This window comes from Chroicocephalus ridibundus, chromosome 8, assembly GCF_963924245.1.
Source record: "Chroicocephalus ridibundus chromosome 8, bChrRid1.1, whole genome shotgun sequence".
NCBI classification, from domain to species: domain Eukaryota; kingdom Metazoa; phylum Chordata; class Aves; order Charadriiformes; family Laridae; genus Chroicocephalus; species Chroicocephalus ridibundus.
Window position 1 is genome coordinate 54,864,644 of NC_086291.1, and position 18,164 is coordinate 54,882,807.

The following is an 18,164-nucleotide window of genomic DNA, read 5'->3' on the forward strand; positions in this document are numbered from 1 at the left end:
GCCATGGCTTTAATAAAACAGGCTTTTATGTGAGCTGGACAGGATGCAACCCTGTGTTGTTCTAAGGGACTGCAGCAACTTTGGCCTGGTGAAATTGCCTTCTCTGCCTTTGGTGAGACCATTTTATGGTTATATACAGAATATAGTTTTTCAGCCAATGGTTGGTTAAAAGTTTCTGTTTTGTTTTAATTGTGTAGGACACCTGATGATCTCTCCAGGCAAATTGTGGCCCTGCAGCAAAGAGAGATTGTGCTGAAAGAGCAGAACTCTACCGTCACGAACAGGTAAGTGATACTAATAGTGTCTTGCTACCAGCATCCACCGCTATATTAAAGCATATGTAAAGAAGACAGACTGCAGCCTGAGAGGATGGCTTTTTAGATTTCCCTGATGCTCCATGGAGCCTTCTATGCTATCTGTGTGTTTCCCACGTTGATGAAGAGTTTTTTTGCTTACTTAAATCCTTGCAGGAAGAAAAAGATGAAGAACTGTGGGAGGATGCGATGAAGAGTTTATCCAGCTCTATTTTATGAGCTAAAGTGTTTGCAAGGGGAAGTAAGCTGCTTTCCCAGACCGTCTCATCTGGAAAGGGAATGCCATAGTAAAATGCGCAAAGTAGTCATCTGGGTATGGGAAGGGAGTATGAGTCCTGAGAGCTGTGATTTGACTACTTAGAGGACCGGTTTATATAGATGGTGGTGGAAAAGTATGTTTGCAGTTTTGGTGGAAAAGTACTGCTACTCATTGTGAGGAGCAGTCTGTGTGTAGAGTCAGATATGTATTTGAAACTAGAGGGTGTTTAAGCCTTTGTCCTGATGTGGGAGTGAATATCTAGTAGGGGAAACGAATTTCTCTGCCAGGGCTTAACTTTCCAGACTGCATTGGTTACACATAGCATTTCTTAACATGCTTCCATGGCATGCCGGAAAGCACTTCTCATCCTCGGTGCACATATTCTTGCTTCTCACACTGTTTTCTTTCCTCACATTAGGAACCCGTGTCTATTCTTGTTAAAAAACAGTACTTCTGTCTTTCAAAAAGGCTCTCAGACTGTTTGCATTGCCAAGGTGTTAGCTGACTTCTCAAAGCAAGAGAAGTGTGGAGAATTTCAGCCTGTGGTGTAAAGACGTTGACTGTACAGCAGTCAAATACTGTGTAATGGAGCACTGGACAAGCACTCTGTTTGTCTTGGGCTGCATTTGCTAACGTGTCTCCTGAGATACGTGGGAGATTTTGGTTCAAGAGATGATCGTGTTCTGGGCTCCGCCTTAGTGGTGATGGGCAGGATTCAAGCTGGGTGTTAAAAGCTTCGTGTGGGCTGCTGCTGTTAATGAAACTGTTTAGTCAGTTGTAAAATTGTTAGCCAAGTGTAAATTCCCATGAGTGCAGCCGGCCAAATGGTTTTGTGGGTTTTGCTAGGAAGTTTAAAAGGCGGGAGGGCTGGAATATCATCAATATAAAGAAGACATTTCATATATTAAAAATAAACCAAGCAAACCCTCAAACCCACAATTGATCAAATGATCAAATAAAAGAACGATGGTAATGTTTGAGTTATTGATTTTTTTTTTTTTTTTTCCAGGCTGCTTCTCTCAGCCTGTCAGAGAAATGCTTTTCTAAATTTATTACTGGCCAGGGGGAATCATCTATTGAAAAAGCAGCCTTTTGGTAGTGCCTATTCATGCTGGATGTAATTGTGCCAATTTAGTTTAAAAGTAAAAACATGATTAAGATTACTCTTTGATTTCAAGTGAAATGGGCTGTAAAGCTGCTTAAATTAAAATTCTAACATTTTCTTGATGCAATGCTGTGTGTCATTTCCAAAACTGATAATTTTGGCTTTCTTCTGTCACATACCTTATTCTGTCTTAAAATGCAGCAATAAGATACATTTTTAAAAACCTTTCATTACAGATGATTTGAAAGTTCCCAGGAGAAGGTCTTGAGTCTTTTGAAATAAAACCTTGTTAAGGAAGCAAATCTAATTTTCTCTTTTCCCTGAATGACATCCAGATTTAGCTGATGGTCTTCGCTTTTATTTGTTTCATAATTGTGTTCAGAGTGGTCTGTGCATTACAGTAACTTAATATGTGATCATGACTCCCTCTAGTGATTGAGCCCAGCACTTATTCAGCTTTCTGTTGTGGTTTTTTTTTTTCCAGCTACCAGTTCTTTTGCTTTTAGTTGAAATGTCTTCAGTACTGATAGTGCTATGTTTGGTTTCTAGAGTTGGTGGCTCTGTGTGTATAGAGCAACGTGCAGTAGAAAAACGAAAGAATTTTTGCCTCGCTTTGATTAATTTTCTACATTAAAATTAATTAGGCTTAAGCAAAACATCATCAGAAGTTGGCATTTGAACTTATTTTTTGGCAATGAAGTGGAGAATCACAGGTAGCCCTGGCTTACCTGGTGCTACAGTGCAAAATTCAGTTTAGTAGGAGTGTGGTGTTAGAGATGGTGATATGACGCTCTTCCGTAAACAGCTGATATTGAGCCTTTGTGCTGTGAATGTACGTTTGGTTGTCACTGAGCTGTTAAACACAGGCAGAAGAGTGCCTGGAAGGGTTTTTTGCAAGCTGGTTATTCTTTCTCTCAATCTTTACGCTGCAGTCGTCTTACTGTTTTTTATTCCCAGTGATGGTACCTTTCCCGCATTGTTTAGCGCCTGTGATAGACACTTGCCAGCTACTATTTGTCTCACAACCTGACAAATAGTCCCCAGTTTCTTTTTGATAAGAGGAGATGCTTGGTAGCGAAGCAGGAGTTAATCGCTAATGTAGCGGAATATGAGCAGGACTTGACTTCAGAAAACAAACCAGGCATGGAAAAGGTACCACAAGGGAACAATTCGCTGTGTAAGGTCCCATCCATTTCTGTAAAAACTGGAGACAGATCTAGTTCAACTGCTTCTCAGTGTCCCTTAGATGATCTAGAATGGAGAGTTATGGTATACAAACACAGTGGTAACAAGGTTTTCCAAATAGCATATGGTTTCACTAAACAGACTACATTTATTTTTGTCTCATTCTCCCATTCTTGAACTGCTTTCCATTTATTACTGTGTGTGTATATATATATTTATTTATTTTTTTTTTTTAGAGCCAGCATTTCTGTTACTAAAAAGGCAATAGAGGTCATCGCACCACAAAAAGGCCCCATCACTACAAATCATCCTTTGCGTTGATATTCCCCCTGCTTCTGGCTCGGGGATCTGAAGCACAGTCTGTGTTTTGTGTAGCCTGTGCAATTGCCGGTGTCTCAAGGCCTCCCAGAGATCAAATGATGATGCATATCACATTTGCTGTAGCACTCAGATTGGATGTTTTTAGACACAGAACCACAGGACTGAATTTCCTGAACAGTGGGTTTAAATCAATTTCTTTTAACAGTGATTATTTACATGTTTGAGTTGTATAGACTTCCTTGGAGCTGGCTATTTTTGCTAGGGAGGAAAACCTTTCTGCAGTGCCGGCGCGGGGACAGAGGAGAGGGTCACTCTTGCCCTGAACACATAACCAGCCGCTCACTTCTCTTCACAACTGCAGATCGCTGAGTAACGTCGCTGAAAGTGCCATTAATAGCACGTGATGGAGCGTGTAGCTACAAGTTGTGTAAACAGAGTAAATTATACTTTCAGCAGTAACAGCAGGAAGTATGGTGGAGCCCTGTAACTGCAGAACAAAGAGAACAATCCAAAGGTTTAAAGGCTCAAAAGGAGATTGCTTAGGGCCGCTTTGATAGCATGAAATGTACCTGCGTTGTTTAGGAAAAGGTAATGAAGGAAAGGTGTTTTATTAGTGGGTCAGTTTAACCATGCAGCCGTCATTAGTTTATGTGCATTTTTCCCCCAGAGTGTGAATTCTATAGGCGTGGGATGTTGAACTGTACCTTTTCAGGAAGAGTTGATAGTTGTAGCTTGGAATACATTAAGTCGGCCAAGCTGTTTATAAGCTTTTGTCTTACAGAAAAATGATGTAGTCATTACACTACGTTTTGGGTTTTTTTTAAGTGAGAAAAGCTGCATACTTATTTTTCCAGCACCCTATCTGCATATTTGATATCTCTGGAGAGATTTCTTAAAACAATCCTGGCAAAGCATTCTAGAATTTGAAATGTAGGGGAAAACTTCCCTTCTTATCAGTGTTGTCCTCTGCCACTGCTTACAGTTTGGTCTTTGCTTCAGTTCTGAAAGGCAGGCTATGAAAATATATTTTTTTGGTTATTTGTTGTCCCTCCTAAAGTGATTATTTCTTTTCTACTTTTGCTCTTGTTGTCTAAGTGTAATATTGACTGTGGACCATTGAGGTATCTTGTAGAAAGTCAGATACAAGGAAACGCACAGCTGAAGTTAGTACTGAGAAGGATGAAGGACACAAAAAAACCCAGAAGGGGAGTAAATCTTTGGTTCAGGTGTTGGGATCCTGGAGCTCATGGCTTATTCTCATCGCCTACTGTCAGAAACGCAGCCATGTGTTTTGACGTATAGTTTCATATGTGAAAAGGGATATATAGAATAATGTTTTCCTTCTCCAAGTGCTCGGAGAGTTCTGTTACGAGACATGGTTGTTTACCACCTTTATTCATATAAATCATGTAAAGCTGATTTACCCAAACAACCTGCTGTCTGTGTTGCCACTTAGAAATTAAATAAAAAACTAAACCATTGAAGGTTGGGGAATGTAGATTGCAAACTGAACAGAAAATGCTTTTGAGTTTGGCAGCACGGATTTTTTTAAATAAATAAAACAATGAATGAGTGATGATAAGCTCAAAACCATCCATCTCTAAGTGCTGTTAGCTCAGAAGTGTGTTGTAAATCTATTGCCCATCTTCTCTTTTCCTTGGATGTCCCAAGGAGTGGCAGTCACAAATATAAATAGAGCCCGTCAGACTTCTTCCCCTAATCTTCTGGAAAGTTGGACAGAAGTTTAATTACAGTGAAATGTCTTTTATCTGACAGAGAGAGAAGTGCTAGCTTTTTGATAGGCTTTATGAGTTATTTTGTGATCAAAAGAAGCACTTAATGTCTAATATAGGACAAGGTAGGATTTTTTTTTTTGCTCTTATTCATCTATATGGCACATTGTGCCTTGATTTATATGTGGAGCTGTGTGTGTACCTAATACCAGACAAATGTTTATTCACAGCGCTTCAGGGCAATATTAACTGCTGTCAGGTTCTGCATTCATTTATAGAGTAATATTACGAAGAAATGACTAGTAGGTATTGCTTTTTCTTTTCTGCAAAATGGATCTTTCATGCATTTTTATACCAGTAGGTAGTTGATAGTGTCCCATTAAGTGACCAAGCTACTCTCTCCAAATAAACATATTCAGCTAGTAAGCTTCTAGAGCAACATCTGGTTATTCATGACTCTAATTTGGTAGATACAAAGCTTTTCCAATTTTTTTCTGTCATATGGTTAATCCCTATCGGAAAATGGGAAGGCAAAAAATAATTTAGTCAAGACATTGACTTCTGCTTCCAATTCTAAAAACATGGGATTTTGCCCAGACCTTTGCTTTTCATGATTGTGCCATTTTTAGTCTGATTTCCTGAGGAAGTGAGGCTTATTACTGTGCTTTGTGTGTGTATGTAGATGAGATTGTGCCTACCCTACACTTTTGAACTCGCTAGTTGTGTTCTGTCACGTTTGGCAGATGGTAGAGGTCTTCAAAATGATAAATTCCAGCGAGCTGAAGGAAAACAGGTTTCCAGCTCCATGAGAGACATCCTGTTGGTGCAACTGGAGGTCGTGCCCTATTAGACATCAGAGCCCTGCAAGACCCTCTTAAATGTCACATCAGCAGCAAGGCTGCTCTTGGACATCGTTCCTCCTTGGCCACCGCTTCCTCAGCCTTGAGGCTGGCGGTGAGTGAGCACTATTCTGATACCACAGGGATATCGCAGGCCATAATTTCTGCTATACCAAGTTCTCCCAAGGCCCGTGGCATTTGTTAGTACTGTGGTACTCTTGGTATCATTTTCACGCTGTTGGTATGAAAAATGGAAGTCTACTTGAGTCAATATTCACCTTTGGAGAGAGAAATCCATAGGAAACCAGGCAACTTTGGTTTTTGAAGCTTATGGAACTTGTCTCTTTTTCTGTTTAAAAGAAAATATATAGAAAAAGCCTAAAGAACAGCCTCCAGGGGACAGACACAGCTTCTGCCTGGAGCTCTGTGTAAACTGCATAGTGCAAAACCAGTGAAAACATTAGTTTCTTACCTTATATTTGACTGTGCTTTTGGAGAACATTCAAGGAGAATCTGTGGAATGCCTCTGATGCTAATGATTAAAAAAAGTTGTAGAAGCTATTTAACACTGTTCTTAAATTTTTCTTGTTCCAGGGTTGTGACTGACCCTTGTTGTTCCTACTGGCATCCCTGATGTTTATGTGTCGTCTTATTGCTAGAATAAACAATAGCTTTCATTTGTTGGTGTTCCTCAGGAGATGCTGATTCAGCATTCCCTTGGGTGTCCAGGCAGCAGTGTGTATTATTAACCAGAAAAATGTGTAAAAATAATCGGTTAATTTGATAGGAAACATAGACTGTTCTTGCTGATGTGTTGTACAGCACACACTCCATGTTTCAACCATGGAGCTGCATTGTAAAAGTTATGGAAGAGAAGTCTGGCTGGCATTTCTTCTATACATGGCTCACATCTGTACTATAAATCTTTCACTTCTGTGAAACTAAAATTCCTAAAAATTCCAGATGAAACAGATGCATGTTAACACAGGTCTAGAGTTCTTGGGAACTAGAATGAATATTTAGAATTATTGAAGTAGTTTGAAGTCAAAACTTATTATCTATTTTCAGTATTTGTATTCTTTCCTTTTTAGCAAAGAGATGCCATGATGAAATTAATGGTTTACGTGAGGCTGATGAGCCAAAGGAAGAATGCCCCACATCCATATTAATTTGTGATGTGAATACAGAGGGAAAAATTATAATCTCAGCTACGCAGTAGGCAGCAGTACAAAAATATTCTACTTTGAAAACAGTATTATGTAAAATCTTGAATTCAGCCTGTTGCCAAGCTTTGTATAGAGCTGTGGGAATTGTAGTGACTTAAGATTTCCAGTGCGTAGGGATTTGTCTCTTATTGCCTCTGCAATGTGGCAGTAAGCCTTGAAAAATCTTATGAATTGGAAAAGAGGAGGGCCTTTCAGTTGGGTAATGTCTTTTGAATCAGTCTTGAAGTCAGAGGGATGGTCCCATGGATAAGGCAGAAGAATGTGGCCTGAGAAGTCTGGACTTAGTGTCTGGAGAAGCTTTGTGTTTGCTCGGGGTGTGCTGAGTCACTCAATACAGGGACCTGAGTTTCTCGTCTTCTCATATACGCATCCAAAAGACCTCATGAATGAAAACAAACACCTCTACTCCACAGATGCTGTCTAGTCTGCAACTAATTATTTTTAAGGCAAATAAAATACATTAATTCCTATAAATCCGTACCTGTTAAGATGTTTTTATTCCCTTCTCCCCCAAAAGCACGATACATGTTTATTTCTTCTCATATAATATCTTAAAAATATAGCACCGACCATGGTTCTCGAACTGTTCCTTTGAAGTGTTTTATAAGTCTACAACAGTCAAACAAGGTTGTATATAACTGTTTTGTCTCGTAATTCGTAATGCTAGAACTGCCTTATAGCTTTCCTGAGCAGTCATGAGAAGCCAGAGCAAGACTGGTGGTAGAATGCAGAATGAATTTCTGTCTATTTCTGCCATTATAACAGGGGTATTAAAGACTGTGATTTTTTTCTCAAGTATTTTAGGGTACAGCGCTCTGGGGAGAGTGGGGACAGCCAGAATACACACAGGCATTTTACCAAGGTAAACCTGAATTCTGTAGGATTTTGTAACTGCTGTGAAGTAGTGTCAGTTCAAATACTGCTCAGAGTAGGGTTACGTCTGAAAAATAGATTGTCTTGGCTGGGATGTCTCAGTCAGTTGATCGTATCCGCTTGTAAACTTTGTCCAGCACTCTGGCTAATCGCTTGTTTAACAATTTCTCAGCGGAATCATGTCAACTCTGCTGCATGACTTCTTCAGCCAGCTATTATTGGTATTTTCATTATGTATTTTCATTTTAATGTTCTCTGCGTCTGCTTGTATGCACACGTGAATGTGTAGCCTATGGTGCAATAGTAAATGGAGGACATACTCTGTGTGTATATATAGCTGTATATATGGTACATATGGGACTGTACATATATAGCTGTATATAGGGGGGGCATTTTTAGTTATAAATATTTCCCTAATGTCAAAGTTTTATCATTTATACAAAAGACATACTGATTGAAAAGTTTAATGAAAAATAAAAAGTAAGCTGCCTTGTCTTTTTTAGCTGTGTAAGGCAGAAAAACTTGTCATAAATTGCAGTCACCCCACCCCCCCCAAAAAAAAAGCAGCTTTCTTTTGCTGCTCTGAAAGTTAAATGACTAATGTGCATAATTTATTTGAGCATCTGTGCTAAAAACTTGCATACCAAGTTTTAGTTCAATGTGATCAACAATGGCGAAAATTAGGATTTATCATGGAAATGCTGACGGATGTGAACATGTGTAGGCTAAACCGGTGCCTGACAAACCTTCTTATTGTGCAATGCTAATGGTGAAACAGTTTTGTTTTTTTTTTTTCCTGCTGTAATTGCATCCCCCCCCCCCCCCCCCCCCCCCCCCCCGACTGCTTAATTTTCTCCTTTTCAAATTTAGTGGGTTTTAGTTGCACTTCCTATTTGGATTCCTGCTTTTTCTAGAGTCTGCAGAAAACCTCCGAAGATGCCTTGTGATGTTTCTAAGGGTAAGATTCCCCGCACTTCGGGGATGGCGATGGGAGGATGAGGATGGTGATGGCATCCCGCCGTGGAGCTGCCGCTCTGCAGTACCGTGCTGGGAACGGAAGATGGTGCCGGCAGCCTTGGGAGCTGCTCTGCCTTCCCTCCCCTCCTCCTCCACCTCTTCTGTCTCGCACAGCCGGGGTGCTGTCACTGGGATTATAAATTCTGGAGCCAATTAGCTAAAAAACGTTGCAAGTGAAAGGAAAGAAAGGAAAAGCTGCCGAATATGTTGATGCGAATGTGCCTGTCTCAGAAACCCTTCCCATGGAGAGCTGGGATGTCGCTTTTCGCTACAGCTTTGGTGCAGCTTTCGGGGAAACATCAGATGCTTTTGAGGCACCTGGTTGAGGGAGGAGTAGTAGTTTTGGAGGAGACAAGACCAGGGAAACAGGGCAAGGCCTTCTTAGGAAATTGTGCTAATAATAGAAGGTTTTCTGATAAATTTTGGAAATATCCTGAGGGTGTGTTTGTGCCTTGACAGTGTTTCTTCCTCTCTTCATCCTTGTCTACAAGATTTCTTGTTGAAGCAAATTTCTGATTTTTTTTTTTTTTTTTTTTTTTTTAAATTCTCAAAGTCAGACTGATTGCTTAGTTCTTGCAGGGGCATCACGGAGGAGAAACCTGTTTCTAGTCCTCTCTCTGTCCCTCTGTTCGGACAGGAGTGGGTGTGTTTTCTGGCAGTATCAGTGCAGCCGTGCTCTGTTGCTTAGAAGAAATTCTGACAGTTTCTCAGTGCAGTCATTCTTTCGCAGGAACATGTCACTCCTTGGGAAAGGTGGTGGGGAGAGCTGGAGGTGGGTTCAGGAGGAGTGATTGGCAACTGGTCCAGTTATTTTGTTGCCGATGACTTTGGGTATTTTTTTTTACTGCAGCCACAGGAGGGAAAACTGGTAGGATCTGACGTTCCGGGGCCCTTTGGGGGCTGGATGCTTGGTCAGAAGGCTCAGGCATTGTACTCTGTTAGAGTTCAGAACACTGTTCTAGCAAAATGTAATTTCCTTTCTGTCATATTTTATGTATGGACTGTTTTTACATATTTTCAATTTTTAAAACAATGTTCACATATTCATAAGTTTTAAAATACGTTCTCGCTGTTAAGAGATGGAAATCGGTTAAAAAAACCCCCAAAACCAAAACACACACAAAAAATCCCAACAAACAACCCACAACAAAACCCCCTGGCTTTCCTTGTATTCAAGCAACAAAAATCAAATTCTTATGAGTGAAGTAACTACTGAAGAAGCTTTCTGTTTCTTGGCCAGAAAAAGCTTTTGAAATATTTATGGAAATAAACCAAAATGTGTCTCTTTCTGGCTGTACAAATATGGGATTATCAGATCTAGCCCATGGCAGTTGCAGTACGTGGAGTCCAAGGTATCTACTCCTAATAAAAGAGAGTGTATGCTTTAAGAAAATGCTGTGAGGTTTTTTTTATTTTTTTTATTTTTAATGGGACTCACATTATCTGTGAATTAACCTAATGAAAAAAATCCTTCTTCTCGCACCTTGCATTGGAGGTAAAAATTGTCCCCAAGGCAATGCATTGATTGACTCTTGGAAACCAAATGTGTTATTCATGTTGATGCATCTTTATCTACTTAGAGAGCAAGGCTGAAGTCACTTGGTAGCCCTTTCCCTTGCAGCTGGGAGTGTGGAGCAGCGCTGCTCACATCCCCTCCAGTTGAGAGAACCGGAATCCTGTGCCACCAAGGAAATAATTGCAACACAGGTTGTCTGGCTGTGTCCCACTCCCAGTTTATTGAGTGAACTCGCTCATCTGGGTCTTATGGCTTGGTTTTCATTCTCCAGATCTTGCAGTGGTGTAAGAATCGGAGCTTGTTGAAGTCAGAGTGCGTTTTGATCAGTCGCAGAAGAATCAGCAAAGCAGGGTTTGTAGGGAGAAGTAATACCTTTTATTAGCCCAACTGATAGGATTAGAAGACAGACATGCGTTTGGGCACACAGCCAATACTCAGATCTGATATAGAAGCAAAAGCCTTCAAGCTAAATGCAGGTTGAGAACAATTGCTCTGAGTTTAACTTTATTAATCAATTAGACAATTTGAGAGAGAAGGTTGTGGGCACGTGCGGAACGGGGGGAGGTATCAGACAGAAGAGATGAAAGGGCTGTTAGCATCTGTGAGAGACAGAGACTCGGCCTGAATCGTTCTGCTGCATGACCAGAGCTTGGGTACTTAAGAGTAACAGTTAGTAGCATGAACTTCCTCCGTACAGAAGGAGCTTGGAAGCAGATATACTGTGTGTGTCATGTTTTTGCTGGAGCCATATACCAGTAAATAAACACAATAAATATGTTTCACTGACTTAGCACTGGTGTGTCAGGCTTGCAGTTAAGGGGCTAGAACTTCAAGTTTTATATTAACCCCAAATATTATTTTCTATACTGTCAATAAAATCATGTTATTGTATTGTTTGACTTATCTCCTCTGGGCACTCAGCTGCAGCAGCAAGTCTGAACCTGCCATTACAATGACTGTTGAATGAGTTTTGCTTCGCTTGTCCGAATGTGTTCTAGGATGAAGCACGTTTCTTGAGACGCGGCATTTCTGCCTCTTGTACTTGTGAGTACTGTGGGCTCTGCTGATGCTGGGAGAGACCAGCTCTGCCTACCCAGTGGCGTGTTGGTGTTCGTGGCAAAATCTGTTGTCGATTTTGAGTAACCATTTGGACTTCATAGGACAGCATGATGTGCCTTGTTTCTTTTTTTTTTTTTTATTAAAAAAAAACAACAAAAAACTCTGTCCTTTTTCATGGAAGTGCATCTGCTGCTGTGTTAGTCAGCGTCATTATGTGTAGCGTAGTGCGCAGCCATGGGTGGTAAGTCTCTAACTCGCTGATTTGAGGGTAAGGTAGTATCTTTTAACAGTGTGTTTGTCAGAATTTTTTCTTTCCTGATTACATTCAAAAAGGAAAAAAAATGCTGATAATAGGAACTGTGATTATAAAAAAACCAAGTAACAGTAAGATAACTTGGGGCAAAGTGGTTCCTAAAAATACTTGATGTTTTTAAGCTAATTACATTTTATATTGCCAAAGACGTGTTGGAAACGTTTCATTTGCATGAATTGCAGATGTCTCCAAAGAAATGCCTTTATGCAGAGAGCAAATGCATTCCAGTCGTCTCCTCAACCCCAGAATGCAGGTCTGCTGTCTGTAGAACGTGCCCTTTTTTAGAAGAACTCCGTAACATGCGTGTTCTGAACTGCAGGGAGAGCTTTGCCCGGTGGAGAAGAGGAGCACCCAGGCTGTGCCATCTGACAAGGCTGCTACTTGAACGTGGGGTTCTGTGTTTAAACAGCGACACGGGGACATTCTTGAACTGACAGAGGAAGTATTCATTAATACTTAAAGACAGAGGAAACTTGAAATTCATTCCGCCTCCCTTGGGAAATTTGTGGCTCAGTGGCAAACTCCTGAATGACGAAATAGGGACCTTGTTTCAAATGTACCTGCCAAGTATAAGGCAGAAATTCCTCAGCTTTTGCAAGCTTTTAATTTGGATTTTTTAATTTTGTCTTGAAGTAGTTACTTCACCTCTTCCCTGAATTAATGCTGAAGGTCTTGAACTGAATATAGGAGAGTGAAGCTGGGTGAAGTTTTAGTAGTTTCTCTTTTCTCATCCTCTGGAGACCGTTGTCTAATTCCTGAATGAGAACTGAGCAAGAGAGGGAAGGGGAGCTGCAGCTCTCGTGGCTAATGTAGCTGTCATTGAGGCTGACAGAAGTTACAGTGTCCTTCTCCTTGCAAACCCAGCCGTCCTGGTCAGACAGCCTCAGACTTCATTGGTTTTGAGGTTTTAAAAATAAAGTGAGTGGCATCTTTTCTTAACGCGTACAGACTTTGAAGAAGTTCCTCATGTCCTTAAAGAACTGAATCAAGCCAAGGACTCAGTGTAGATGCTACCAAGTTTGATCAGCCAGGCTAGTTTTTAATTAATTTTTTCCACAGCACTTTTGAAGAATTAAGTTCCTTCTCTAGTTACTTTACCTCAAAGGAGTAAAAGACCATCATTGTCTCTGCTGCAAGATATTAAGTCACGTTCTGGAAATACGCCCTGTTCAGAGTACTGCTTTGGGACTTGGGGATTTGAATCCCAAAAGAAGAGGTCTTTTATTAGCCATGTCTCCAAATACCAAACTTTATTGTAGCAGAGGTAATTATTAGAGTAAGGCTGGCTGTATCCAATGCAGTTCCTTCTCTGTGGTTCAAAAAAATTAACTAATCTTTCTAATCAACCATCTGAATTGCCTCCTGTCCAAAAAATAAACAAAAGGCGTTGCATTGTTCTGTTTCTATTTAAAAGAGAGAATTGGAGACGTCATAAAATCCATGACATTTTGCTGATTGTTATCAATACAGAAGCCATTTGCATATTCCCATTTATACCACTACATGCTCACCTCTGTGTCAGGAGAGGCTCCTGTGGAGGCTGGCTGGGACCAACAGAAGTCCTGCAGCAGAGACAAACCAGGACTCGTAAAACCATTTTTCTTAGAGGGAGGGTGATGGTATGAGTGATGTATGTCTGCTGCGTATTTACACCTGGCCTGGACCGGATCCTCTCTGAAGTATAGTAAATGTTACCTATGCTTTTCCTAAATGTACCAGGACATGTGTTTCTGGTTGTGGGCTTGTAACGTAGCACTTCTGTAAAGCATTAAAGCTGCTTGAGGTAAACGGGATGGGGAGGCTGGATGGAAAGTGAGACCTGTGTAAGGCTGGGCTGCAGAAATACTCAAAACTCAGTGGACCTTTGGAAGCAATTTTGTTTCCAGCTCTGGTTCTGACCCAGGACTTTTCTGTAATGTTGAGCAAGTCAGTGACCCGTCCTCTGCCTTGCGGAGGTGACAGTTAACAAGGCTTGTGGTCATGTCTACTAAAGCCTGTCTTTGTCACTGCCTGTGCAGGGCTTTCCCAAAGTGTGGTTCATGCCACTTGCAATTCCTAAAGCTTTTGCCTATGCCCAAACAGATTTTTCCGAATTCTGCTTTGTGTAAACACGTTATAAAGCAGATACAATTTTTATTTTTTTTTTATTTTTTGCTTCAATCAGCTTTATATCCCGTTCATTAAATAGCATCCTACTAAGAAAACTGTGGGAACCCTCCTAAGGAGAGGAAGAAGCTGGCAGTATTTTGTGGTTCTGGGATAGGCTATTAGGCAGAGAGACCCTTCCTTCGTCTCCCGGACAGTTCATGCTCGTACTGAAGGAGTGGCAGAGGGATAGGAACAGCTGTGAGAACAGATTTGTTTTGGCACTACAGTAAGAATTTGTTATGACAGTCAAAGTTTTGCTTCAGTGAATTTGCTGCTTTACCTTACACACTGTAATGGTATGTATTAAGTGAATGCGAGAGCAGGGAAGGTAGAAAGAGCAATCTAAAAATCGTATGTTCCAACTCCATCTCCTGCAGAAAAGGGGCGGAGTGTGAAGTGAAGGGAGAAAGTACGTCATTACTGCAAAAGCATCGGCAGCTGAGCAAAACCACGTGTGAGAGATGAGTACATCATCAATATTTCAGATCACCACTTTTATAAACAAATTTTAGAAAGCGAGAATGAAAACCTGAGGAAACAATGCAGAAGAGCGAGTCTGTGTGTGTTAATGTCCCTTGAGCCCCTAGCAGGCAGGCAAAAAGGTTGTTTGAATTTTAAATTGATTTAAATTCCTTTTGATTTTGCAGTCCGTGCCTGTTCTGTGTATATTGTCCCTGGAAAGTGAGCAGAGGATGTTTAAGACTCCCTTATTTTTATGCTTGGCTAATTTTATTATCCTCCCGTATTTTCCAGCTGTAAATGTTGCAGACTTTATTACATTTAAACTGGTTTTGATATAGTAGGTCATAAAAATCTAAGAAATGAGAGGCAGTGTCCACTGCAGTGATGTTTTTAGTGTAGGGAGGATGTGTGGAAGTCACTGAAAGGCTTAAACTGAAACTCTGGGATCACCTGCTTAGGGAAGACAGTTCAGAAGTAAAAAAAACCCAACCCTGTCACAGCCGAGAATGAATTTCCTTGTTAAAAAATTCCTCCTTTTCCTGTCATCTGAGGAGCTGGTTTACGCTTTGAGGCATCAATCCAAATGTGAGGAGAGGAGGGAGGCTCTGTTTCCTTCCTTTCCATAGAAGGGTTCAGCGAGTTATTATACATATAGCTATACAGTGTGCATTATATATAGCTATTATATGGGATACCCGAGACCCTTTGTAGCTGACTGCTCATTTTTAACCAAGAGCTGTGAATGGACCTGTCTTTATAACTTCTGTGCTACGAGAGACACAGGCATCTACTGGTGCTATTCCTGCAAGCTCTAAGCCATCAGTAAGGAGATTTTTTTTGCTTTTGCAATTTGAGCCAAATGCTGAAAACCACTGGAAGCTTGTTCGTACCTTCCTCCCTGGCTTCTGGAACAAAGACCCTTCTAGGGAAGGAGTAAGAAATGGTCTCTGTAGTCCAGGGGGTCTCTGCCCAACCCGGGGCTGGCTTACAAAGGTAGAGATGAGGAGCAGTTCTAGTTTTTCTATTAATTGCAATTAGTCTTTCTGCAACAACTCACAAATCTTTAGAAATGTGATCTCATACATCAGCTTTCAGGAGGTCAATTACTTCTGCTGCATTTTAAAGCTAAAATAGCTTGGGAAGAGAGGCAGTTACTGGAGGGTGCTTCCATGGATATATGTGACGTTTCTTAACTGTTGAGCATTTGGCTTTGAAACTCCCTTGCGTGAGTGGCAAGGCCGGTCTCTCTGATCTCCACCTGGGTCAGAACTTCATTTAATACCTTTTGACATTAAAACTGCTTGAGAACTGGTACCCGTGGTATTGTCTGTTAGTTCTGATTTCATCACGGCTTAACAGATAGTAAATGTTCCTGTAAAATGTTTACGATGATTTCTGCAAGTGACAACTTCAGTTCTCGTGTCACAAACTTGTATCTCCCTCAGCAGCTGGTTTATACCAAGTTCTGTGTTCAGCGCAGACCGAGACCCGCAGAGGAAACCAAGACTGAGCGAGCTTTCGTGGAGCCTTTTCCATGTTAGAACAGGGACTGTTCTGCTTTGCTGCTTCTGTTTAAAAACAAAATGAACCAAAAAAACCCAACCCCCTTAATCCATCAGAACTATTAAACCAGTGCCTGTTTGTCTAAAATGTCACAAATGGGGAAGCCTAAAACATGGTGTCTAAATGAGGCCCCGTTAGCATGGCAGAATCCTCTGCCCACTAACCCGAAGCCTCAACGTAAAATTTAATGACTTTACAGGCTCCCAGTAACGGCCATGATAAATAAGTCTGCTCTTTGTGCAAACAATTTAATACTCGAACTTGGACATAGAACAGAATTAAATAAAATTATTTTAATAATTGCTTTATTGCATCCATTTAATCATTCTGGGAGCCAACGCAGATTTGCTTTGGAGCGTGCAAAGCAGGTAGCCCATCACTCATTCAGCTTTGTCCACATCTAAACAAATATCGGAATAGCTAACCTTTTCCTTCTTGTAAACCTGTGTTATTTTCTCACTGCCCCTTGATTTCTACAGCAGAAAAAAAGAAATTAGAAAATTAGAAAGCCTTGGCTGCGTGTGTTCCTGTGTAAATTCTGCATTGTGTTGCGTTTGAATTCTTGTACCTTTAACCGTTGGTTTGAAGATAATGGGAAGGAAAAGGTGCCCAATTTGCTGCTCCTTAAAACCTCAATTTTTTTCTGTTCTAAAAGCTTGCAGCTTTTTTTTTTTTTAAAACAGGTTGTGCCTGCCATATTTATGGAATACGCTATTTGACTAGAAAAAAACAGTAAATTTACGATGTAACTTATAAATAGATGAAACTTCAACAATTTGGGGTTTTTGCCTGATTATACCTCGTCTCCAGTGTATGCTAGCATGATAGTTCACAACTGAAGGGAGTTGGAAAGAAATCTGTCCTTATTACAGGGGAGCCTTACATCTCTTCAAGATTGACATTCTGCCCAACAGAATAGCTGACGTCGCATCTCGGGAATGCAAAAATGATCAACCCCCCAGCATTTAAAGTCAACAAATCTTCTTTCTATTTGCTTTCATTTTTGCCAACGTTGCCATTTTAATAAGGTGGTTCTCCGTAAGTATGAAGGTCAGTAACTTACTATGAAAATTGATTCTGAAATGATGGAAATCCACATCTAGCAACTGGCAGTTTTGAGGAACAGTCAAGTGTTGTAAGACTTGTGATAAAAGTAGCCAACTTTTACTTATACTATGTAGCTTTTCCTTTGAGTAAATATGATATGGTTTCTTAGAAAAAAAACCATTTAGCTTTCTGGTAGTATCTCAAGCATTCTTACATGTACAAGTGTTGTTAAGGTTTCTCATCTTTTGTAACAGAGGATGGCTGGCTTACGTGGCTTGGTAGACCTGTCTCTAAATAGTTCTGTAACTTGGAAAAAATCCTCTTTTTGGAGAGTTTGTTCTTGCAAACGTTAGGACAAAGGGAAACCAAAACCTTCTTTTCTGGTACTGGATGAGTTTTGAATTTAAAGCAGTGAGCTGTGAGCTCTGGTGTGTTCCCACCTTGCGCAGCTGTGCTTCTGGTGTGGCTGGGTGCAACAGGCTCTGCTGAGCCGAAAACGAGCATGAGTTGGAGTCAGAAGTCTCTTCATCTGGAAATCAATCCAGAAGCCAGCCCTCAGATTTGCACCTTCTTCTCTTCCTGGCACCCCAGCATTGTCCACTGGAAAGGAGAAAAGGGGCTTGAGTTAAGCCCACGTGTGTATAAAAGGTACTAAAGTAATGTCTTTTGCAGCACATATTTTGTTAATGTATTTTACTGCTCCACAGTGGAAGTCACAGATTCAACTTGGCTCTTTTCATCCATCTTTAAATTGTGTTCACAGTTTCATTTTTTCTCTTTTTTTATTCCTTTTTGTCCTTTTGTTTTTTTTTGGTTTTTTTAGCCCTTCATCAGTCCCATACAACTTAAAGGCCTGCAATACCTTATACAGTCTCTTTGAAATAAACTGTCTCTCGTGTAGAAATTACCAGCGGGGAGACATTGGATGCCGTGTAGCCTTCATTTCTCTGCTGCACTGGGTAATGATTTCCTGGTTCCAGGAGCAGGAGATTAAAATTCCGGAGGGAGGATTTGCCCCCTCCCTCCCTCAGCGAGGCCCCTGTGCCGGGGCTCAATCACTCCTGCTGTAGCAGCAGGAGCAGAGGGAATGTGATACTGTGGTCATTCAATCAGAGGTAGAAATGCTTTAATCTCTTCTATTCTGTCTGATAAATGCTTTCTTCTTTGTTCCGAATTCAGATCTC

The 18,164-nt window shown here is 40.7% G+C and overlaps 1 protein-coding gene across 4 annotated transcripts in view; it reads left to right on the forward strand.

Moving 5' to 3' along the window:
* The window catches only part of MAD1L1 (mitotic arrest deficient 1 like 1), a 367,938-nt gene that overhangs the window by 39,571 nt on the left and 310,203 nt on the right, over positions 1–18,164 (forward strand). For all 4 annotated transcript variants that reach the window (XM_063344898.1, XM_063344899.1, XM_063344900.1 and 1 more), the window contains exon 10: positions 198–284. In XM_063344898.1, the coding sequence (XP_063200968.1) occupies positions 198–284 (87 nt within the window). The remainder of the gene's footprint in view (positions 1–197; positions 285–18,164) is intronic.